The sequence below is a fragment of the Caretta caretta genome, chromosome 2 (assembly GCF_965140235.1).
Source record: "Caretta caretta isolate rCarCar2 chromosome 2, rCarCar1.hap1, whole genome shotgun sequence".
In the NCBI taxonomy this organism is placed as follows: Eukaryota; Metazoa; Chordata; order Testudines; family Cheloniidae; genus Caretta; species Caretta caretta.
The window spans coordinates 36,240,001-36,265,964 of NC_134207.1; the positions used below are offsets into that span (position 1 = coordinate 36,240,001).

General features: G+C 36.0%; 1 protein-coding gene across 50 annotated transcripts in view; it reads right to left on the reverse strand.

Moving 5' to 3' along the window:
- Positions 1-25,964, reverse strand: part of RIMS2 (regulating synaptic membrane exocytosis 2) — a 737,322-nt gene that overhangs the window by 186,018 nt on the left and 525,340 nt on the right. For 27 of the 50 annotated variants that reach the window (XM_075125014.1, XM_075124984.1, XM_075124982.1 and 24 more), the window contains 4 exons: positions 18,185-18,250; positions 14,646-14,708; positions 4,975-5,154; positions 3,767-3,876 (listed from right to left, as the gene is read on the reverse strand). In XM_075125014.1, the coding sequence (XP_074981115.1) occupies positions 3,767-3,876; positions 4,975-5,154; positions 14,646-14,708; positions 18,185-18,250 (419 nt within the window). Of the gene's footprint in view, positions 1-2,761; positions 2,795-3,766; positions 3,877-4,974; positions 5,155-14,645; positions 14,709-18,184; positions 18,251-25,964 lie in introns of all 50 variants that reach the window. The other 23 variants (XM_075124992.1, XM_075124991.1, XM_075124996.1 and 20 more) reach the window with 5 other exon arrangements.

Sequence of the window (25,964 nt, forward strand, 5' to 3'; positions counted from 1 at the left end):
TCGACACAAAGAGGTCATAAATGTGGCAGATCTAGCCAACTGTGGATTCCCTACTATGCCCTTGAGAATGGATCGGCCCCTTGCCGCCACAAGCAGTCACCATAGTTTAAAGCAAGCTTTCACGCTGTTACACACTAAAAGCTGAGTACTCAGCTACAACAAAAGGGGACCCAGATTGGGGAGCTGTGAATAGCTCATTTGTTCCCTCCTAGAATCACAGCATTTTACTATTTTTCTTCAGACATGTGTAATAAGTGTCTGACCCTGAAATAAGTACAGATTATTCATGTCACTAAGGGTCAACAGATCATGTTATTTTTAAACCTTTTTCCTTCTATTACAATACAGAGATGACATGGACTAACTCCTGTTTGTAATCCTTTGATAATTTTTTAATTATCTCTTTTGTTACATTAACATCTGAACTTCAACTGGTCCAAGCTAAAATGTTGGTTTTTAAAATGCAAGAAAGTTATATAATACAGCATATTCCACATACAGTACTCAATCCTATATTTTACAGTCATTTTCTTTAAATCATGGGAAACTTTGCCCTCTTTGTTGCCCACATTTACATCACTCTTACAGACCATTTCTTAGCATGTGTTAGTACAATGCCTAGCATGAGCAGCTGAGCCTGACTGGGGTCTCTGCATACTATCGCGCTACTCATAATGATAAATAATAATCTGCAGAATGCCTGACAACTTTCAGTTTTACTTGCTATTGCCTTTAATGCTGTTCTCATTGCCTCAATGTTCTACTCAGTTTTTTTAAATTATTTATTAATTAAATAACTCTTCCATTGTGGTCAATGTTCTGGGTTCCACAGGTTTTCAGTCAGAATCTTGCATGCTTTTTTTGTTGTTGTAATAACAGCAATATTTTGGGACATAATCCACATTCTTAAAGTTATATCAATTTTTTCTGTAAAATGCAATCTTCCTTTGCAATCAAGCTACACAGAATGACAGCATAGTAATCATAATTTCATTGAGTCGCTGTCAGAGGTTACTTACCAATAACTGCATAAAATGAGTTACAAAATGGAGTTAACTGGCTCCTGAATTACCACATGAAAAAAACTGTGTAGAATATTGAGACAAAGATTACATAGCTGCAGGTTATGGCAGATAAGCTAGGGTATATAAAAGTAAAATATTTACATTTATTCTACATATTCTCTTTAATTACATTTGTACTTTTTCTTCACATATTATAGAAAAAATATATATACAAAATTTAAAATGCCATAGGTCGAGCCACTGAGGCCTGAACGTATGATTATACTTTGATTATATATTGAACTCCAATATCTATGTACTTTACAGTTCTCTGTAACCCAAATCTTCAGAAAAATCTAATTTTTAGATTGATATTCAGTAATAACAAAATACCACTTCATTCTTTGAAACCATCAGTGTAGTGTCTCATGCAACATCAGGACAGCCAACAACTCTAGATTTCTCATAAACAAATATTACAATCTTTAAAAATGTATTTATCATGGTAGTGCCTAGGAACTGACTGAGTACAGGGCCCCATTGTGGTAGGCCCTGTACAAACTCAGAGTAATAGCCAGTCTCAGCCACAAAAGCTTACAATCTAAATAGATAACACAGACAAAGGGTAGGGAAAAAGGATAGAATATACAAACATAATGAACAATGGCACAGAAGTCATGTTAGTATATTATTTCCTGGCATAGCTAGACTATATTTAACTGTGATATAAACATTTTCACAACGCAAAAGACACTGCAGAAAAGTACACACTAGGGTAATGATCTGGAGAGTGTGATTCCAAAACTGAAATAAATACCATAAACACTAAATAAAAAGTCTGTTGAAACAGATACGTATAGATCCTCAGTGACGTAAAAAAGGACTGCAATTGATATCTTCTGATTTGCCATGAAGCAAATTGAGTATCAAAACTGGCATTGAAATATTTTTCATTTCTGTGGGGAGATTAATTTTTAGGAAAAATCTTACCGCTTTTTGTTTTAAGTCTACCTTGATTCAGGGAATTTTTACTTCTTGGTCCAATGGGTGTGACTTAAAATCCAGTAATTGCTTTAGACAACAAAATAATGTTACATGTGTACTTGTAGTGAACACTAATGCTCCAATCCCATAAAGATGTATGTACAGGCTTAACATTAAGCATGCTGAGAAGCCCAGTTGAAATTAATGGTACTACTGTAGTGCTTAAATTTAAATACACACCTAAGGTCTTGATGCTGCAAACAGTAATACATGTGTTTAACTTCACGCACATGATAGTCCAACTGACTTCAGTAGGACAACTCATGAAAGTTTGTGCAGGATCAGGGCCTAAATATTTCTAGGAAATATACAGTCTGAGGAATCATATATCTATGGAATTATATACAGTCTAATTCTGTAAGGTACTAAAGCATGTGTCTAACTTTAAGCACATGAAGTGGTCTCATTTAATGCAATGTAACTACTTATGTGCTTAAAGTTCGGCAAATGCTTAATTACTTTGCTCAATTGGGGCCATATTTAGGTAGTTATCTAAACAAAAATTCTACATTTTTAGGGCTGACCACTGTACAATTTATGAACTACAAATGGGGAAAAATACATGAGTGAATAATTATCGCAAAAATTCTTCCACTGACCTAATAAAAGTCTATGCAATTAAGTAACATCAATTGCATTTGGGTTTATTTTTGCTTATACAGCCTCCCAAAAAGACTTTCAAGCAGAAAACAAACCCTCCTTTATGTACAGACCTTCATAAGGTTCTATCTCCTTGTCTCCATTGTCTAGGGAGAATAAAAATAAAACAAAAAAGGGAACCAAAGAATAGGGTTTAAAAACAACAGCACTTTTACAAAAGGTATAACATACATCTTCATAAAGGAAAAAAAAAGAGAGCACATGGGCATTTAGAGTGATTTTGCAAAGCTTGTTTATATACTATCAACAGAAAAGCTGAAAATATATTTGATACCAAAAATGTAGTTTTATTCCTATGATTTTGAAGTTTCCTGAAAATGTCTTGTCTACTGAACAACGCTTTCATGAGGCATTCAAAGGAACAGTATTGACAGTATCCATAAAATATGCATCACCAAGCATCTTGCTGGTATTTATTTTTGTTGTTAAAGACGATGCCCTTTTTTCTTGTTACTTCTGTGTCAAGAGTGATATCTATACGTATGCATGAGCTAATCATCCTTTGTACTTGTGAGATTTTTTCCTTTATTGTTGTTAGCATAGGAGCTTTGTGCTACTATTCTACCACACATTGATCCTGATCCTAAAAAGGATGCTACATTCTCAACACCCAGGGAAGACAGTGGGCACTCTGAACCTTTCAGAATTGGACATTTTATGAAACACATTCATTACACCATAGTTTTATCAATAAAATGCTAAGCAACTGATACAGGACCTTCTGCTCCTGTTGAAGTCAGTGCAAAATGCCCATCGACTTCAATGGGAACAGAATTGAGTCAATGCATAGTGCACTTTGGTCTCTGTTTATTGAATTGTTTTGATGATATAGATTAGTTTAATTCAAGTGGCAGTAGATGTTAGTCAGATTTTGAAAGAAATGGCGGATGGTACAAAACACAAAACTATTGGCAAATACTGGTTTGACACAGGAAAAACTCAAGACCTTTAGGTTCTAATTTCAAGGAATAAATAATAACCATTATTAATAAATAATAACCTCCTTCATTTTAGCAATCCACAAACAATTCTGAAGTCACATAAAAAATAACACTTACTTCTTTCCAATGTCCCCTTTGGTGGGAGCTGTGGTAACTGCCTGCCCCTTCGTCCTGCTACTGGAGTACTTGATGGGCTTGTTTGGACAGACCCAGTTCGAGGATGTGACCTACAGAACACACATCAAAACAAAACATGCCCTTTAAAAGTCACATTCATCCTTCGATACCTACAGAGCTAACACAATGACTAAGAAAATTTTGGTGCGTTTAGAAGCCTTGAGGTACTGTAGTGGTACTGCTGTCTTTTTTCACAGAAGGACTAGTTAACAATTAAACAGAGAAAACTCTAGCTAAAGAAAAAAGCCAAAATAAGGCTAAGTATTGACATGTAATATGTTTGCATAGCTGACTCCACATATTTTCTGTGTGTATGTATTCATGTATGTGTGTGTGCTCTTTTATTAAATACACGCATACATACAAAACCATCTAGGGGCTACATGCTAAGATCCTTACTCCATTTATATTCAGTTAAGCTTTTCTGACTAAGTAAAAATGAAGTAAAATAGTGAGAAATGACATCAGGAATTGATTCTTGATATAATTAGCTTTCACTATCGGAAAGCCAAGAAATATATTCTACAATCCTAAAATAAGGTGATGTTTCATTCACCTTCCTACTCGGCCAAATTGGCTCCACATATACTCATACCTTCTTTACTGTAGTTGCACTAAAGGGAGTTTACATAAATTGGTAAAATTCTGCATCAGTAGTAATATAATGTACTTTAACAGGAACTATACAGACTATGGCACAGTAAAATGTAGTCAGAGAAAACAGTGGTTAATACACAACGTTAGTACAATCCATTTAAAGAAACTTTTTTTTAAAAAAAATAGTTTCATTTGATGTTATGATGGTTGTTCCATAAGCGATGTCTGATGAACACACAAAAAATTCTCATTCTGTAAGAGAAGAACATGATAGTTATGAGGTGCTTTATGTGGGAAATCTCCCAGGATTCCTGATAAATGAGAAATCACAAAACAAATGTAGTTAAATACGTTAGTAAACAAATTACAATGGCAGCCACACCATTATATCCACAATAGAATATAAATAGTGTGTTGGCACTGACAGGGTTAGTATCTACTGCTACTAGTGATCAGCCAAAGATGGAAGGCGATACCAATTAGCTACTGGGAAAATAAAATGTGAGTTGGTGGGGCAAAAGTAATTAGTCTGATTGATTTGTCTGTTTCACCTCGATAAGGCAGGTGAAGGAGGGGCAGATCTTCCAGTCATTAATGAAGGCATCGACCTCATGAGGTTTGAGTCAGGACGCTCTGTGGATCGGGAGCGGGAGTTGGTCCGCTCTAGCACAGGACGCTGTTCTGTTGATCTGGATCTTTGATATGGCTGTCTATCTGCTGCTTCACAATTCCTGTAATGTTAGTCAAAAAGCAGCTCAGTTGACCTTTAACTGTTCTGTTAGTTATAAAATATGCTGCTTGGTATTGATTTGGAGAAAAATCATTGTTAAATACATTTTGGTAACTTTTCTGAGTTCGCTTCTTGATAACATACAGTATTTATAGATGTATGCAGTCTCTTATGCAAAACTCTGGATAAATAGGCTAAAATGTTTTCCGTGTCTCAATAATGACTTCCCATGCTATAATCTGTTTCCAAGCAATTTCTCAGTAAAACCATTTTGTTAACCAACTACATCAATACACCAAACATTGAAGGAAAAATCAATTTGATTAGAGAATATTAAACCTAGTTGGTGTTAATAAGTTGTCTGGTTCTGCATTCTCACTCATATAAGTAGTTCTTACCAATTACATTAACTTCATTAGCACTACTCATATGAACAAGGGTTTGCAGGATAAGGTCCATAGTAAATATTTACAAGCTATATCTGATCTAATTACAGTACGTTGACGTCAGCTATAAGATTCAACTTTAGAAACAAAGGACAATATATAATACGCCATGCATTAAGAATGGCTCATACAGTTAGAGTACTCGATGTTCTGGTTAATAGAGACCTCTAGTACCACTAGCACAGTACACATTCAGATGACCCACAGGGGAACACAAGATTTGTCTCTGATAAAAGTTAGCTTCTTGTTTTCTTGATCTAATGTATGGTGCCAGTGTAATGACAGAAAGGGGAAAACACTGAGATGTGAAAGGAAAAAGATGGGCAGAGGAAAATAAGAGGTTCCAAAACAACTGACTAAATTAAGATATAGTACAAAATAATTTGTGGGGTTCAGCTTCATTTGTTCTGAAATAATTATTGGATTTCTGCGTTACTTTTCTATCTCAGGTCATAGTCTGATCCTTTTGCTTGCAAACAGAAATACAAAGGGGGAAAGTTGGCTAGCAACTTCCTTAAATATACACATCCATTTTAAATTTTAAAACTAAGTTGTACATATTAGTTGGGCTGATTCTGTAATAATTTGTACCTCACACCTCCAATGGAGTTAATGGAATCTCCACAGAATTACAAACTCTTAACCTAATAGTACCTTTTAAGGCTTTTCCTATAGCTAAGTCCTGTATTTTACAATGAAGTTGGTTAATAAGAGTGTGTGGTTGGTTTGTTGGTTGGTTGGTTGGTTGGTTGGTTAATAAGAAGAGTGACTGGATGGTGATTAAATGTAACAAAAAGTCAAGTTTTAATTAATATTTTAAACAGAGAGAGACACTGCAGGCAGCCTCATTATGAAGAGTCTTACGTTATTAACTGCATTATTTTTATAAAAGACTGTACTGAGACAGAACAAAGTTTTCTCTAGGGCTGCTAACTTTGCTGAGTGCTTTGATAAAAGAGTCATTAAAATGAATGTCTGTTCACGCCTTCCAGGAGGTAGTAATTGGATTCGTAGAAAACAAAATGAAATTCCCCCAGACAGGTCTAGAATAATGCCAGCCACCATTACCCTACTTCTAAAGCTCCTAACAAACAAACACACCACAATGAGACACACAATGGTAATTATAAACTAAAGGCACTGACAATCAGGGGAGAAGTAAAACTAGCCTGGCACAAAACCACAAAGATTACCTCATGTCTTCTTCTGGCTCTATCAATTCTGTTTCTGAATGGGAAGCTTGATCAGCCAAAACATCCACTGTCTCGCTTCTTTAACATTGTGGATAAACAAAGAAGTGTAACCTTAGCTTTGTGATAGATGTTGCTTAGCTTAGATAACCATTTAAAGAAGGGTCTCAGTGCTACAAATGATGAGTAAGGGAGTCAAGCATCCACATGGTGGTGAAGAAACAAGCTTTCTCTGGTTACAGAAATAAATTCTGAAGAAAGCAATTCACCCCGAGACCTGAATTCTAAAAACAGTGCATGACTAAAGCCAGACTGTGCTTAGTCCTTGTGCAGGTGGGAAAGAGAAGGAGTTGGCACAAGGAACATCTTTCTCTCTTCCTTCTGCCTTCCACAGAGGGGTCAAGCACAACAGAAGTTCTTATACTAAAGGAATGCGAAAATTCTTGTAGGACTAGTGCTGCTTTCCTGTGCTCATCTCTGTAAGAGAGGCAGTCTCTGCACACTGTAGGAGTTTGGTTTGCTATCTGGGGTCAGGCAGGGCTTGGTCCTTGCACCCTCTTCAGACGGGGTGCACATACTGTAATCTGCAGAAGAGATGCCATGCCAATCAAAGAACCAGCTGCAGAAATGCAGCTTCACATCACCTATAATACGTGGCTGTATTGGTCACAATCTGGCCATAACAGTGGATGGATGACATTTGTAAAACCCCTAAGTGACTAAGGGGCATACATCCTACTGTCAATTGACTTTCAGTAGGACACGAGTGCCTGAGTCACTAAGGTGCTTTTGAAAATCCCATCCAATATGAATATAACTTATTGCATATGAACTACTGAAGGCCATTTTAAAGGGGAAAAATAGATAGTCAAAGTTAAAGCTATCCAACACCCACAGCATTACTTAAAGTGTTTTGAAACGCCTTTGCATTACCAACAGCCTTTGTGCAAAGGTTTTCATTTTTAAATCTAATGAAATGTCAGTATGGCCTCCCACTTCTCCTTTAGTACTACCTACTTCACCATCCTTCTATATCTACTGGCAAAGAACATTCACTTTAGGTGGTCTATTCTCTTATCAGTGTGTGGGAGATTTGCGCACATAATTCTCCCACGCACTGACGGAAGAATGGATCAGTAGGTGTCTACATCTTAACCAAGCATATCGATCACACTGACAAAGTTTCAGTTTTTTGTAAGCCACCATGTAGAACAGCACTCTGGCTATTCTACATTTAAAATAAACATTTTAAAAGGCCAAAATTTAGAATTACCAAGATGTTATAAAGAAAGTCACCTCTAGTATACAGTAATAATTGTAATTTCTGTTCACTACCATCTAACCTGAGGGGCTATAAGCCTTGAGTTAAGTACTAACTTATGTGCATTGTTTCAGAGGAACAGCCGTGTTAGTCTGTATTCGCAAAAAGAAAAGGAGTACTTGTGGCACCTTAGAGACTAACCAATTTATTTGAGCATGAGCTTTCGTGAGCTACAGCTCACTTCATCTGAGTGAGCTGTAGCTCACGAAAGCTCATGCTCAAATAAATTGGTTAGTCTCTAAGGTGCCACAAGTACTCCTTTTCTTTATGTGCATTGGTTCATGCTCATATTCTGGGAATGTCCAAAGTTAATAATTTTTTCGACGCACAAAGTGAGCATTTCTCATTTTTAATTATTCAAAAATTAATATTACTTTTTTTAACAAGTAAAAAGGAGATTTTTCATCAAATGAATAAATAGTAGTTTATCTAAGTGCATTCATACAGAAAGACTTTTAGGAGGCAAACAATAGTGAATAATCATAAAAGCTGTCAGTGCAAGCACACAAGCATCTCACTACTTCCCAAAACAATTGGATGTTCTTCCCATATTTTAGCTGCCATCCCATGTGCAATATTCATTTTACTGTGCACAATACATAAACAGTAGATTACAGCAGCAGGCCAGTTAAAATCACAGTTTGTTAAAATTTCAAAAGTAGTTAATATGTCCTCATAACAAAGAACTGAAGAAACAGAAATATAAATGTACACTATGCAAGGGTTTTTAATGCAACTTTTGTGATCATATCAGGCTTTCACTACTTCTAGAAACACTTAGCAAATAACAAGAGAAATACAAAAGGTACAATATCTAATAGTCACTACTTCAAGAATAGGCCAGCTACTATCCAATGGGATACCTGTCAGTGTCCGTGGAAGGTTGCTGGATTTCAATCCTTGGACATGCTGTTCTTCTACTACCTATAGGAACTTTGCTGTTTAGTCACAGACACAAGATCCGCTGTTAGCATAACATAAATAAGCATGTCTGCAAAAAGTGAGATTTCTAGTAATAACCATTGAGTCATGAATATTGTAATAGGAAGTGTGTGAAGATGTGAAGAAGCAGTTCATTGTAACCACACAGAGATAGAGAAATAACTAGTTAGCAGCTGCAGGGTAATTTCATTTTTACGAGGATCAAAATCAAATACCTATGAAGAAGCTTAACATAATATAAAAATATGTTCTCGAATAATACTTAGTGCAGAAAAGAATTCAATGCTTGCATCAACTCTAGTAAATAAAATATAAATAAAGTAATGTACGTGAATAGTCAATCATATATTAATGTCATATACTATGGTATCTGTGTGATAACTATATAGAGAATAAGTGATGATATAGTATAAAGATTTTCAGTGGAACTACACATTATCTGACTCTTCATTGACATCAGTTTGGGATGGGTGCATTACATATGAACAATGCCATGAGTGAATTACACTAGTCATGCCAATAAAACCTTTATGCCACACCATGGTCTCATGTCATCTGTTCATATTAGAAATACTATTACAGAAATATTTTAGGAAGTTTTTAAAAACTGATTTGGTCCATTTTTTCCTATCTTTTCTTCCTATAAATTCACTTAATACTGTTGTCCATATTTGACCTGAGCGGCTAGTAAAATTTCAGGCCCCTGGGGACATTCTATTTGGAAGCAGAAATTGATGGAGACTGGTATTCTTTGATGCAATTTTGTTTATTTACAAGGAATATACAAAGTCCTGCTTCAACATATGAAGGAGGAATCAAAAGAAAGAGGAGCAGTTTCTTAGCTTACAGCCCCAAGTCTCTTTAGCCAACATGCTGAGAATCTCTCTCTCTAACTTTTCCCAGGGTCACCCTGTGCTCACAGGCTCCTGCTGGACTTGCTTGCTTTTTGACTCTTCCTCTTTCTCTAGTCTCATCTGTTTTCAGCTTTCCCTCACACACATCCACACACTTGATCACAATACCAAGTGGAATCTCCCACACACATGGTGCTAGTTTCCAAGCACACACTATTTAGTCTTGTTTTAGGTGTGCCCCTTAAATATCTCTTACAACTACCTTAAATGAAGGGCACATTCACACATCAGTTTGATGAAGTTTTAACCCATCGCAAGGCTTTACCCAGTTCTTAATAATATCATGAGTTCAACAACATAGGTCTCGGAAGAAAAGAGAAAAAATAACTAATACATTTTTAAAATACTTCTAAAAGTTACCTGAATAGCTTTTTCTTACTTTATATCTCAGTTTAAATATTTCAAAAAAATCTCACTATCTTCCAAGATTTAGTACAAGTAGTGTGTGTACTGTTCAGAAAGGGGATTCAGGACTTTCTAATTATTAATAAATCTTTCTAAATAAATCTCCAGTTGTCACAGATCATATTTAATACTACTTTAAATGAAAGCAGACACAGCACCATGAGGTGATGACATTGTTAGCTTAATTTAAAGGATCCCACTTTCCACTTTTAGACTTTAAGGGCTTGTCCACAGCAAGGGTCTTGATGCACAGCAAGCTGGGTATAAATCTGCGCACACTAGCCTGCTGTTCACTAACTGGCCATATGGACCCTGATACTGTGCACTGAGGGTGTGTCTTCATAGCACAGTTAGCTTGAGTTATAACTGGAGTTTTACCCCTAATTTGACTCCTGTCCACACAAAAATCTCTAGCTTGAGTTAAGTGGTGCTTTGGCCTTGAGCTAGCTGACTGGTCAGGAGTGGGTAGGTTGAGACCTGAGTGATGCTGATGCTCCAGCTACTAATGCGGTGAGGATGCAACAGCTCAAGTTACAGCAACTCAGCAGCAGCTAATCCAATCATTCTTCTAATCCAATCAGCGTGCTGCTAATCAAATCACTGTGTAACTCCAGTGCTGTTTTGAAGTGTGGTCCCTCTCATTCAAGCTATGGTACCTTGAAGGCAGTAACCTCAGTGTACTAACTCAAGCTAACTGTTGCAGTGAAGACAAGACCTAGACACTTTGACTTACTGCTGTTTCAAACAGCAGACGTCAGAGTGCACTACAGAACTTTTAGTGCACAGTAGCGGGGTCCACAGGGCCAGTTGGTACTCAGCAGGCTATTGCACAGTAGATTTACACCCCGTCTTCCCATGCACTACGTCTCTGTGTGGACAAGACCTAAGATTATTTTTCAAAAAATAAGCATACCAATCTCACATGCATACAATGGCATGGTTTGACTTATTTTTATTTTGGTATGGCTCCTTAATTTTAAATTTTAATACAAAAAAATCTTTGAAAAACCAATTTGAGCAGTCAGACATTTATGCAAGGTATTCTTTCACTATGAATGTGAACAAATGTAAACATCTTTTCTTATAATTTTGAATCCATTAATTGTAGAAAAAATCACCCCAGGTTTCTTGTACTCATGGGACCTCTTCTCCCTCCTCCCATCACCTACAGGATCACAGCTGCCTTTCAGCACTGCTTTGTATCTCAACAACCACTTCTGAATCTCACCCTCTAATCTTGCTTCTCTTCTGCTGCCTTCTCCTCTTGCATAGCCCATTCCCTACAACGGAGTATACTATACCTCTTAAATAAATAATCACACCAATGTTAATGGAAATACTAAAACTATTCAAGCATGCAAATCCAGAACTAAGTCTTATATGTTTAAAATGTTATTTTCCCCTAGGTAATTCAGTGTATATGTAAATTCACCCTCTCACTGAAAAGCTCTGAAATATTTAATAAAAATGGCACCTTAAAATGGAAAGATGTATATGCATGGTAGCAATTTTCAAAATTCCCTACTGAACATGTCATTTAATGAATGAGAACTAATGGATATATCAGGCAATACAAACAGAAATAACGTCCAATAAGGGCTCATTCCTTAAAGGTGCTGAACATTCTAGTCCAATCCAGCAAAACACTTAACTACATGAATATTACCACTGATGTCAATGGGACTGTTCTCAGGCTCAGAATTAAACCTGAGTGTTTTGCTGGACTGGGTTTGCGTGCACAGAACATTTCAGGGTTGAACACTACGTTTGGATAAACACATGACATATAATTCAGCCCACAAGTAGTTAGTGACAAAGGTTCAACCTCTGCTCTGAATTTCCTTGCTTCTGGGATTTTGTTTTAAATCTTAGATGCTATTAATAACACAATTTCTGATTTAATTTTCCTTTATTTTTGGTAGTAATTTGCTGACTGATACCCCGGCAGATCTTTAACTATAATTGTAAGAGTCCACACAAAAGCTCTAATTCTGGAAAGGTTTATGCATCTGCTTAACTTTATGCACCAGACCATACTGCCATATCTCAATGGGACCACTTGCAGGGTGAAAATTTGGCCCCATTGACGTCAATGGGAGGTTTGCCACTGACTTTAAAAAAGGTCAGGATTTGAGTCAAAGTCCAAAATCCCTTGTTTAATTCCTCTGATAATAATGGAATTTGTTTCATTTTTTGAAAAGTTTGCATAATTATTAAGAATTTTTAAAATATTCAAAATATTCTTTATGGTCTGCTTAAATGTCAAATTGAACCATATATGTCCCAAACCAACTTTTGCTTTTTTGTAACAGCCGTGCTGATCTTAATGTAAATTGGTACACAGAGTACCAACACAAATTGTTTCTTGAATTATAAACTGTGGTTATTTTTTCCTCTCTGCCTACCATATTAACCTCTATTATGAGCCTAGCCTAAGAAATATCAGATAAATAATAAAGGCATTTTAAGTTTCTAGTGCAACAAAACAACTTAGACCTACAACTTTTTTTTTTTTGCACTACATAGCTTTAGTTTAAATTGACCAAATTAATATTTTTTATAATATGGAGTTAAGAAAAACAAGAAAGAGCTAGGACCTGGTATGTCAATTTCCAATACAAATATATTTTTATACTACAACTGCTGATTTAATTACAGATGTGCTGATGGAAGCTTGTCTTGAAGGGAAACTGCCAAATTGGAAAACAATCAGTGGAACATTTTGTACCTAATACTGTCACAAGGAATATCTTATATATCTAGAACAGAAAAAGATAATAGAAAGCATTCCATTTTTCTCTCTCATTTCAGCTTGTTTACTTTGTGCATTTGAAAGCATCATCTGCATGGTACTCATGCACTGTTCCAGGGGGATCTCACATACATGCTCTACCCCAGGCTCTGCAAGAGGATGTTCCCCATTACCAGTAAAACTGAAATTGAAGAGTCAGCAGGCAGGTGAGTGCACAGAAAAAAAAGAGAGCTGAAAGTACATTGGGTGATGTTGCTCTGGGGCCCATCCAAAAGTCTGTTACAAACATAGCTGCAGAGCAGGAACACTGATTATTTTTTTTTACTTTTGTCATAATTCTCAGAGTGGACGGTGTTGGGGGCCTGTGATATACAAGGATGCCAGACTAGATGGCTAACAAAAAATTTCTCATTAACAGTGGAACACACAGAGCAAATACAAATTACTATTTTAGTAAAATCTTTAGTCTTAAAGATATTAAAATAAGTAATCATGTATCTACAATTTCTTTCAATATACCGGGTCAATCATTCACACTTGTACAGTCTATAATATTTGGATCAGCACAGCTTGAGTCTTGCACATCTGTTTTATACAGGCAAACATACATTTGACTAAATAGTTCTGCAAAGTTAAATGTTTACTTTGTGCTGCTATAGAAAAATGAGTAAATACACCATTTCCATACTAGAGACCCAAATAATGTTACTAATGAAACAAAATGAAAATATAACTTTGTACTCTTTCAATGGTTATGGAATTTTTTCTACACTACTTTATATTTGAAAAATTGGCACAATACATACTACATTTCAAATATCCATTTATATTTACAGGCTTTATTTTGTGTAATTTAAAACATATTTTTGATATTTAAAATATTATAGGACAGAGACAGATGAGTGGTTATTATTTTTACATAATTAATTCATATTTATCCTAAAATAAATATAAGGAGTTTTACAGAAAAGAAAAGAAAAGAAAAGAAAAGAAAAGAAACACTGCAGGTCCACTTATGAAGACCTTAACCAGCTCTCACTATAGAAAAATTCCCAGTAAATCAATGGGAGTAAGGACTTCAGAACTGACCACTATATGCATCGCACTCTGTGCTTGATCCTCCAAGATCCCACTCAACAAGTACCCAATGGGGCTGCTCACTGCAGTAAGGGCTGGTAGGATCAGGTCCAAATTCTTTAAGCTAAATTCAATATTGGACTTTAATTTATCTTGTTCCAAATTGTATGTGTCCTTCGTCCACCATAATCCTTTTTCTCAAGAACAGCCCAACATATTAAAAAGATTCACATAAAGTAGTTCAGCCATCATCACTGTTTTTTCTGTCCTCATAATGGAAACCTTGGAAAGAGACAAGCCAACAAATATGCCTTTTCTGGGATCAATAGAGAAAGAAATGGAGGATGATTTACATGACATCAGAAATAAAATTGGTTACTACAGTTAGTCAACTCTACAAGCAGATTAGGAACACATATTCAGTATCACTACACTCTTTACTTACCCATAGTTTTCAGCTGAACCATTGACTACATGATCTGCCCATGAACTTGCACCATTGTACCACCTTTACAATGCAGTTAAAATAAAGAGGTGTTATAAATAAATATAGGTAGTATTAAAAACACTATAATTCATGTGTCATATTTGCTTCTCACTAATCTAGAGATTTTTTTCAATTGCTTCCAATATGTTTTTTGCATTTCCTCTTCTTTGCTAAGAGGTATTAAGAAAAACAGGCACTTTCTGGCAACAGTTATGTATATTTTAGATCTAATTCCCAACATATTTCAGTAAGTGAATTCTATCATTTTCAGCAAGTTTGCCTAACTATTAACTTCTTTCTTTAAGGCTTGATCCTTCAATGCTTTTGCATGCAATACTTCCATTGTCTTTGAGTGTGTGTGGAATACTTTTAAGATTAGACCATAGAGAGATAGTGTCAAACTTAAAAGCCATATACTGTAAGCCAAACCATTTTTTTACCTATGTCCTAAAAACACCTCTAAATAGTAAAGCAATTTTTAAAATTCTGTTTACTGTTATGTATTGAAGATTTTTTTTTTTGGAGGGATTTTTTATTTGTTTTTGAGGGAGGCGGGAGAGGGGTGTTGCATTCTATTCAGCCTCCACAATGAAAAATCAATGAAATGACAATCATTATTACTCTGCACTGCTCTAGCTGAGCTAAATGATTTAAACATGTGTAACATGACATCAACAACATCAGTCAAAAACAACATCAAGTGGTTTGCAGAAAGGTTATGTTTGAACGGAAGCAGAATTGGAAAAAGAGATTTTGGGCAGATGGAGTCACAACCTCTAAGTTAAATACCTGTCCTTCTTCCAGAAACCACATGATAATCTTCTTATCATTCATTACCCTAAAACTCTGGAAACACGTGCACTTCATATAACTCTGGGTTAGAGAAATGGTGATGCAAATCAACTTGGGTACTACATGGAGTCCTCAGATCTCCTGCAAGTGGCCTGGGTATGTAACATTGAGACTACAGTGGTTTCATGGATCAATGATCCTCTGAAAATGGTGAACAAGAACCAAGACTGGGATTTTCAATTAAGTCTCTGGGATCCTTGAAAGTCAAAGAGAGTTGGATACCTAACTTCTCTGGGCTCCATTGAAAATCCCAGACCAAGTGTCCATGCTGAACCTCTGAGTGATTTTGATACTGATGAACACAAGGTTTTTGCTGAAACTATTGCAAACCATGACAAGGATGGATGGAGTAGTTCTTGAGTGACACAGTTGTTTCCTCTGAGGTCTCAGGGTATAGTACTGGAGCAACCTCATGTGGGGTATCACATAATTCTGCCGTCACCCTTCCTGATTAATGTGTGTATTCGGTAGTTGCGGGAAGACAATGAAGTGGTATGGGCTTTACTTGCGTCTTTACTATGTGGATGTCACTCAGCAGTTCATCTCCTTTTCATATCGAACTGGGCTCGAGCAGTTGATGGGGTTATGTAGTATCTGGCCAGGACCAAGACTTGAATGAGGGCAATTTACACAGGACCCACCAGCTTCTGGATTATCAGGATATAGCAGAATGCAAGAGTGCTCCTGATCATGTGTGCTTGACCAACATGTTGCAAACTTTTGTTTCAGGTTCAAAATTTGTGTCTGCTATTTTGTCAACTCAGGTTTGGATTACTGCAATGCATGCTACAGAAAGCTACTTCTTAGGACTGCTCTGAAACCATAGAACATGATGGTCCATTCATTAAAGGGTGTTTCTCAGAGGAGGTGTGTTATCCTTGGTGATCTTCACTGGTTTTCAATCCATTTCTGGGTGAAATTCAAAATTGCTGGTTTTAATCTGTAAATCCCTAACTGGGTTGGATCTTTGGTTACCTTTGAGATTCCATCTCTTTTCATATTTTAACATGACAATTGAGATCATCTTCGGTACTCAATATCTTAGTTAAATTGGGAGAATGCTAGGGGTAGGGGAGAGGTGCATTTTCAGTTAGGGGTCCTCAACTGTGAAATCTGATTCTCATATCAGTTTGCTAAACTGAGAATTTGTTTACTTCCGGGTCATACTGAAATGCCCATTTGTTCCTTCAGCCTTTTCCTTAGGGATAGGAGTAAGATGATGGGTTAGGGTGTGGCAAAGTTCTAGTTGTGACTTGATCACAGGGATTTGGTGCAACTGAGTTGGTCTGATCTTTGGCTTTCTTTTTATTGGGGATATTTTGGACTGGATGTAGATGCATCCAGAGCAGTGGATGAGACCATTTGGTAAAAATTGCAATACATAAATAAAATACAATAAACTTCTGTTGTCTGCATCATGATTCCATGGCCTTGGAATGGCTCATATTCCATTCTAACTCAATGACCTTGCCTAATAAGTAATTTGCATTATTATGATTATTATGCTTACATTTATTTTTAATTATTTATAATATAATAATTTTAGGAAGAGAACTGGCATTTCTTGAAAGAAATCTAGCTGAAGTTCTACACCATATCGTAAAAACAAAGTAAGGAGTGGATGTCACTCAGCAGGGAAAAAAGGAGATGGAACACCTGGTACTCAGATACTCAGAGAACAAGAGTTTTTCTACCTGAGTTAAATTCAACCCTTTTTGTGTCTTTATTTTTATTAATAACAGCATTTAAAACTAAATCAGTGCTGTATTAATTATAAAGTTGTAATGGTGGCTATTTATGAAATGATCAAGACTATCTTGATTTTAGGAAATTAATTGTTTGTATTAATTATATTTTAATAAATATATTCAATAAAACATCAAACCTCTATTTTAAAATATTGTAGAGGTCTTTTACTGTACACAATTGTAATGTATAAATATGAAACTAAATTTTACAAAAGGGATATAAATATGATTGTATTTGTGTATGAGGTTTGAATGTAGACTAAATAAATTGCTTGTGGCTAATGAGTTACCAATTCTCTCAACTCTTCTCACACTTTTGAGCTGACTAGATGTAGTCTCAGAATAGTGCAAATTTTCAGATACGCTCCAAAATTTAGGAGGGACAATACTGACTTAGTCTCCAATTCAGCAAAGAACTCAAGCATGTGCTTAATCACACCGAAATCAATGCAACTACTTGCATGCTTAAAGTTAAGCACATGCTTAAGCACTTTGCTGGATCAGAGCCTTAAAATAATACAACTGAGAAAACTACACTGCCCTTTTAACAATAAAATTACTTGAAAATCCTAGCTATGGGAGGCATATTGTAATTAAGGGGGAAACCACCTAACTCACCTAAATTGTTGGTATTTTCCCCCGCTCCTCCCTACCAATAAACATGTTTCCTGGTAACATTTTTAGTTAAAATACAGAAAGTAGTTCATGTAGTGCTAAAATAACATTTAGCATTTCAAACCATGAAGCCTGATTGCTCCAAATTTAAACAATACTCCATGAAATGCATTGTAAATTTCAGTATCATGATTCTTGGCCAATTCATAATTCTACAGTACACTGCTCACAAAATGTTATATTACTGAAACTTATCTATTTCTACTATATAAATGAAAATACCTTTCAGGAGTATGGGTAGTGTCGTCATAATATGTATTAGGCACTCTTCTCTCCTGCCTAGTCCTCCTGAATATGAAATAAATAGCACAGATATTTAGACATTTTAATAGTGCCTTATAATTGAGTGTTTATCCTTGTTGTATCATAGAGATGATGCACATACAGTATGCTAGTCCACTTCCTGTACAGCAATATCTACTAAAAACATAAATATTCAAAGCCAAATTAATTTAATTTTTTTCACATTCAATTAGTATTCAGCCATGATTAATAATGTATTCAGGCCTTGTGAGATATACAAAGATTTTTCCTAACACCTCAGTCATATCAGCATGTAAGTGGTGTTTAAGCAGGTGAGTATTTCAGGAAATATAAGATATGGATGTTGTGAAATTCCATGATTGGTAACAGAAATCAAAAGTTAATTTCCTTATTGTAAAGTGAACCAATAAAATAGCTGAACGGATGAGAAATACATCTCCTGCACCTACATGCATAAATCAGCTTCCATTGTTCTCCAAGCACAAGCCCTTCGATGTAAACAAAAAGGATGAAAATAAAAGAGTCATGAAGGCATCTTAAAAGAATAAAAAACAGTGTGGTCTCTTAAGTGATGAAGCTGGGCTTTGAGATGCCAGATGAGAAGGGAAGCGTTCAACAGAGTCCACCCAAAACTCAAGTTTGATATGAGTGTGACTAGTGAATATTGGCATAGCTAGACTACATACACAGAATGTTTTCCTTTTAAAATGAATTTGTAATAAAAATGTTGAGACCATTCATTATGCTACACTTTTGAGTTCATCTGAGTCTCTTTAAAGGGAGTGACTGTGGAAGTGTGAACTGTGATCTGAACCAAAATCATTGTATTGAATTTGTGAATAAGGAAAGAAATGCGGAGGAAAGCAGCTGAATGATTTCCCAAGTATTTATAAAAGGACAAGTAAAACTCCGAAAGGCCAGCTGGGATGATGGCTAAAATGACTTTGATCTGAGTAGAAATTAGGTGCTGTGTGGTAAACTGGGGTACCAACTAGTGCAACCATCTGGGCTATTACATTAAAAGAGGTCAACTACAAGTTGGAAACAGGGAGTTCATGAATTAACAGCCACAAGGACTCCTCATTGTTAATTCATGTTTCAGCGTGGTATCCGTGTTAGTCTGTATCAGCAAAAAGAGAGTATCCTGATATTAATGGGTTCCAAACAAAAGACTACCTGCAGTAATAGCAAACTGCCATAAAGAATGACTATTGAAAGATCTAAGACAGTTTCATGGCATAGGTTCCTTTTTTGTTTGTGAACAAAGATCAAGAGAGCTATAGATGAAGTGCAAGTATATTTTTACTCTGGAGACAAAGGTGGACTCAAATGGCAGCTAAATCACTGAAAGATATACAGAGAGTTGAAATGGTTAGAGATTAAATGAAATGATTATCAGGAGAGTTATGAAAAACTGAAAACCTGTATGGAATGGAGACATGATATAAAGGAAGGCTGAAGAATACAACATCTAGAAAGACTAGAAACTAAAGGAAGAGCAAAAGAGAAATGCGCAGGCAGCCATCTCACACTGATATCCACAATGTCTAGTCAAATTGACAAGAAAGAAGAAAATTCCAATGATGAGAGCCCACGGGAGGTAAGTAGCTGCCCCTAAATGGTTAACAACAAGCACTGCATGTCAACCATCAAACAGAAAGAAGCAGCAAGTAATCCTGAGTAATGAGTCCATCGTGAGAAATATGCCACAAGATATCTTTGGGCCAGATGAAAACAGGATTGCCTGCCTTTTCCTGGATGTCAGCACAAAATATGTTATAAAATAATGCTTGATATCCTCATGAACTATAGAAAATTCCCAGTGATTGTAATCCATGTGAGAATAAATGACACCTGTGAAGGAATATTTAGTATAGAATGATTTCAGGAACTGAATTTTGAATTGATGTAGCTTATCTTCTCAGACATTCAGTGTTAAGTAAAAGTGAAAGAGGTATGAGACTGATAGTAAAGACTAACAGTATAAAAAGTGGTGTTTGGATTTAAGGAACAGTTCTTGATGAGAGGTGATTGAATGAATTAGCTGGTCTTCACATGGGTTGTAAATTGGATTCAGATGTGGTATATTGCTTGTTAGACAGGTGTTAAACTAGGTATATGAGAAGAACAGGGAAGATTTTGCATAACTGAAGAAATTTTTCATGTATTCCCAAAACACAAACTCAAAACAAGAAAGAAGATTTAAACTATTTGATTTTTTTAACAGATACTGAAGAATAAGATAAGTACTGTGCATTAATTAGCACTCAAGTGTCTATGAACAACTATCAGAATATGGGATAAAAACAAGAAAAAATAGGAGAAATGATGGAGACTATAATCTATTAGATTTAACTAAAACTTGGTGAGATGATTCTCATAACTGGAATGTCAACATAGATAGATACATACCACTTGGATTGAAGAGATCAAAACATTCCTTAAATCTGAAGGCACTCTGAACCTCAATAGACCATTTTAATAGTTGAATTAAGCCTGCACAGGACTATTTTTGCTTTACTAGATTTATTTTCTGACTCCAGCTGAAGTTTGTAACAACTACTTTGAGCAGGGGATTAGACTTGATGACCTCCTGAGGTCTCTTCCAAGCCTAATATTCTATGATTCTGTACTCAGGGCTTTGTGCAAAGTTACAAACTATCCCACAATTCACATATGGCTTTTCAGTTATACATATACACACATTCATGTTCTGGCATTACTGATCAAAATTTTTCTCTTTTAGGTGACTAGCACAGGTGCTAAAATGAGAACTCTGAGAGTGAGATCCTGAGCTAGTATAAACTGGTATAGCTCCATTCTTCAGTTATGTTGATTCACACCATCTGAAGATCTGGCCCACAGTCTGAAACCAGACTCAGACAAACCAGGGTAACTGCTTTTTTATTATGTAAAAATTAACTAATTAATTAAGATCGCTATTTTAATTGTCTAATTTCTTTTCATGCTTTCAAGAAATGCTTTACATATGCAGCAATTTGGTTGAATTTTTTCTGTCTTCTTGAATCACAAGACTGTGATTCAGAAGATCTGGAGCCAGATCCTCATCTGTTATACGTCAGCGTAGCTCCACTGACTTTCTACCAACTGAGGCTCTGGCCCCAGGAATATATTTCCTGCTCTGCTGTGAAATTGTTATATGATCTCTGGCAAGCTGCATACCCTCTTTCTCTCTGTGCCTTTTTTCCCCATTTGTAAACTGGGAATAATCACACACACAGGAGGCTTGAATTATATTTGTAAGCAATCTTGAGGGCTTTAAATTGAAGGTACTTTGGAAGTTGTAATCTGATTGTTATTTTTTTCTTTTTGGTCACACAGCAGTGACTGAGGTACCTTTTGAATGTTCTGTGTAATTTGGAGATAACACTAATGTGTCTGTTGCTTAACTTATTTACATGTTCACCTACACTGCAAAAAGCACTATATCTTCATATTAATATATAGCTATGCAGGATTTAATGAACAAGATTGCTTTAGGCTAACAAGTAAGATAGAAGATTCAAGCAGAGAAGAATGCATCTGGATCATCTGCTTATGAGTAAGGGGGGACTAATAGAGAATGTGGGAATAATGAGGAAGCTTAGTACCATTGGCCGTTAATTACTTGCATACACCATAATAATCAACGGATTCAAAGGCTACAGAAGTACAACACTGAATTAGATAATAAGCACAGCAGATTTGAGAAATCTAGTGAGTAAATTGCAATAGGAGGTAAAATGCAACAATGGGGAAGAATACTAAAATACTTCATCGAGATACAACAGGGCACAATAACCTATGAAGAATCCAAAGTACAAGATGTGGCTAATTTAGCTTCAAGAAGGACTGCTCAATTATCTGAGGTTAAAAAAACCCTACTTGTAACAGCTTACATTCTCTGCTGTATAAATCTCTCTAAACTCTGATTGACCACTTTATGTTCTCTAGAAGCTTTACCAAAATTCCCCGATAAAAATATGCATATAAATCCAAAAAAAATGTTTTTAAAGGAACCATAATCCTCAGATTAGGCAAAATAAATGGTATGAAGCTTGCCAACTAATAGCTATTTACACACACACACACACACACACACACACACGAAGAAAACATTATAAAGGAAATAAAGTAGCTATATTAAAAATTCATGATCATTCAAAATGTTCATGAAGGAGTCAGATTCTAATCTCAGATGTACAGAACATATTGCCATTTATATTAATAAATATTCTGTTTTGTTCCTGGCAAAGAGAAGATATTTAGTTGCACAGTGAAATTGCTTTATTAGTGCCATGCTCCCTAGAAACAGAAAACAGGACAATTTTTTCTGCCAGGACAATGATCCCCGAGAACATTTCCATGCAAAGAATGACCTGCTCTACTTGCTTTGACTCATACACCCACCAACAACAGCTAATATACAAACCTAACTGTGAAAATTTAAGCAACTTAACAATACATATCTTATGCTCTTGCACCTACAAGTGCAAGTCTTATCATTATCACAACCACTATACACCACAGACCAGACACCATAACTTCTGCACACAGCCCTTTACCAGATTACCTCCCTCACCCTGCACCTACACAAGGAGTTGTGAATGCTGGGTGTAGTAATTGGTTTGGTTTGGAGACCATAGGTTGGTAAAGTGGTGAAGTAATCCAGTTAAAGTGGGTGATGGAAGACTGGCATCCCCAGAGGAGACAGAGTTCATACTGTGGTGCATTGTGGTGACAGAAAGGGACAGTCTCCCTGCTCTCAGTTCCAGTTGTTCATACCACAGTAGCTGGAGGTAGCCAGCAGGAGTAGGCTTGCAGCCCTGGCAGGTCCATATTTAGGGCAGTGTTTTTGGAGACAAATGAACCATTGTATCTTAAACTTAAATAATAGTAATAATAATATAATCTGCCTGAGGCTAACAATCATGGAAAGTTTTAGCCCAAACGATTGAGGTTTGGCAAAGTTATAACCAGCTGAAAACAGAGTCTTGTAATAGAAAGTGTTAGGAAAGTTTCTTCTTAGCATGTGTGCAATGTGCCTTAGGTGGCACGTGACCAGGATTAATCACTGAATTTTGTCCACTGGTTGGATCATCAGCTTCCCCAGTCAGGGCCGGGACTGACAGGGAGTGTGACATGAACACATGCAGCACTGCCTTGAGAAGTGTGTCTGCACAGTTATGGCAGAATTAACCTACTGTTAATTCACTCAGGGAAGGTGGCACAAGCCACAAAAACAAAAAAAATCTATGGTGATGATTTGTTAATCATTCAGTTTAGAATAGCCAAACTCTACTGTAGGTAGCTTCCTAGGTAACAGCATTTACGGGTGTTCAGTCTCATAACTCACAGACTTTAAAGCCAGAAGGAACCATCATGATCATCTAGTCTGACCTCCTGCACATTTCAGGCCACAGAACCTCTCCCACCCACTCCTGTAATAGAGCCATAACCTCTGGATGACTTACTGAAATCCTCAAATCATGATTTAAAGACTTAAAGTTACAGATAATCCACCTTTTCCACTATTTTAAACCTGCAAGTGACCCATGCCCCATGCTGCAGAGGAAGGCAAACCACCCCCAACCCCACCCCCAGGGTCTCTGCAATCTGATCTGGGGGAAATTCCTTCCCAACCCCAAAAATGGTGATCAGTTAGATCCTGAGCATGTGGGCAAGACCCACCAGCCAGATACCTGGGAAAGAATTCTCTGCAGTAATTCAGAGTTCTCCCCAATTATTGCCCTATCACCGGCCAATTAAACTTTACATCATCAGGCAGCCAGGCAGAGCTTGTCAAGCTGTCCTGACATGGAAGAGTCCTCAGAGGAATTGTCATGCCAAGGAAATGTATGAGAAGGAATTTTTGAACAAGGTACCTTTAGGATTTGAAGAGTTCTGTGGGAATGTAAAAATTCTGGCTACCATTTTATTTTTGTTTTTATCTCTTAATCCAGTTCTACAGATACTAAAGGGATTTTATGCTGTTTTAATACAAAACAAAGCTTTAAAAATGCTATGAGGATTTGTCCTTCTGATTGAGTGAGATCAAGATGGCAACCATGAATGAATGTAGGAGGAATTTTTCAGTTCCTGCAATGGACAAATGCAGAAGAGCTACATATCAGCTCCTCCTTTAAAGAAATGGCAATATCTACTATTAAGTATACGAAATGAGATTAGAATCTGGCCTTAATAATTTCATAGCATATTGGAGTGATATCTTCATATTGTAGCATTCCCACAAAACCATTCAGACATTTTTCTTACATTTAGTGTTTTGCTGAAAGAACTGTATGCTAATAATCTGTTCCAAATGCAGCACCATACTAGCACTTATTGTTACTTACTACAAGGTAGTGCAAAATATGCTATGTGAATTTAAAGTGTAATAGTTATTCTCCAGAAAATCCCCATGTCAACACTCTTATTCTGCATAGAGTGCCTTTTTTGCAGTTTAGCTTAATCCACTTCCAAATACACTAGCTATGCTGGGCTACTTCCCCATGTAGACAAGCCTTAGATGTAACTATATTCCACATGGAATATTTTATATTCCCTGATATTGCTAAATAATAAATTAGCTACTATGGGCTAAACTTCTTTCTGCCTCATCTTTGCCATCTATAAAACAGAGTGAATAATGTTCCCTACTACAGATGGGTGTTGTGAAACTAAATTAATTAATGCATGTGAGGTACTCAGAAACTATTGAATGAGAACTTTAGAAATACCTATAACTAAAATGAATGAATAATAAATACATACTTTACAAGTATTAAAAAGAATCTCTGTCAGAATTTTTCAATCAAAGGATTTTCAAGAATTTAACCTTTGTCTCCAATAGAAGCAGAGTTCGGACAGCAGTGAGCACTTTTAAAAATCCCAGCCAAAAATTATGAGCTATTAAAAACCCCTTATATTTATTAATATACTCTGTTTTCTAAATATGACTGTTTCTTTTAGGAAACTGTTCCGTTTTTCTTAGTATTTAAAGATATAAATATACTTCTAGGTAATAAATCTTAGATTAATATATTTGCAAATAATCACAGTATATTGTACAGTATCTTTAATGTATAAATGTACTGCTAAAAAATATACATTGTTTAGTTCTGAACCTGAATGGATTACTGTCTACCTAAGTATAAATGGGAGAATAAATAATATACTGCACACCAATTATACCTCTCAAGATCATAGTAAGCACCCTCAGAATAAGTACGACACATCTTATGGGAACGGAGTAACCTGATTGCATCTTCGCAAAAGAGAGGATACATTGTGTGATCCTTGCTGCCAAAACATAAAGGGTGAACACAATGAAAAGCAACACAAAAATGAGATGAAGACAAACAAACGTGAAAAGCAGGAAACTTTCAGCAAATGAGGTAATCATCAAAAATAGAACTCAGCATATACAAACTGAAATAAGAAACAGAGCACTGGTCAACTTAGAAAAATTACTGGAAATAAAAATATGTAAAATAAATTAACATGCAGGTAAGAATATAAAAATATAATTATCACACTTAGGATTTGTCTGTTGTAACCCTAGAGCGAAAAGGCTTATACAGTTTAAATACTATATGTGGCAGATATATTTCTGTTTAGTGTTTATGTTGATTGATTTTAAATAGTTGTCTTTACTAACTTTATTGGAGAGAGACAACTGCAACTATAAAAATGTAGTTTCATTTTTATGTGGTACCAATTTTCAGACTTTTGGGCC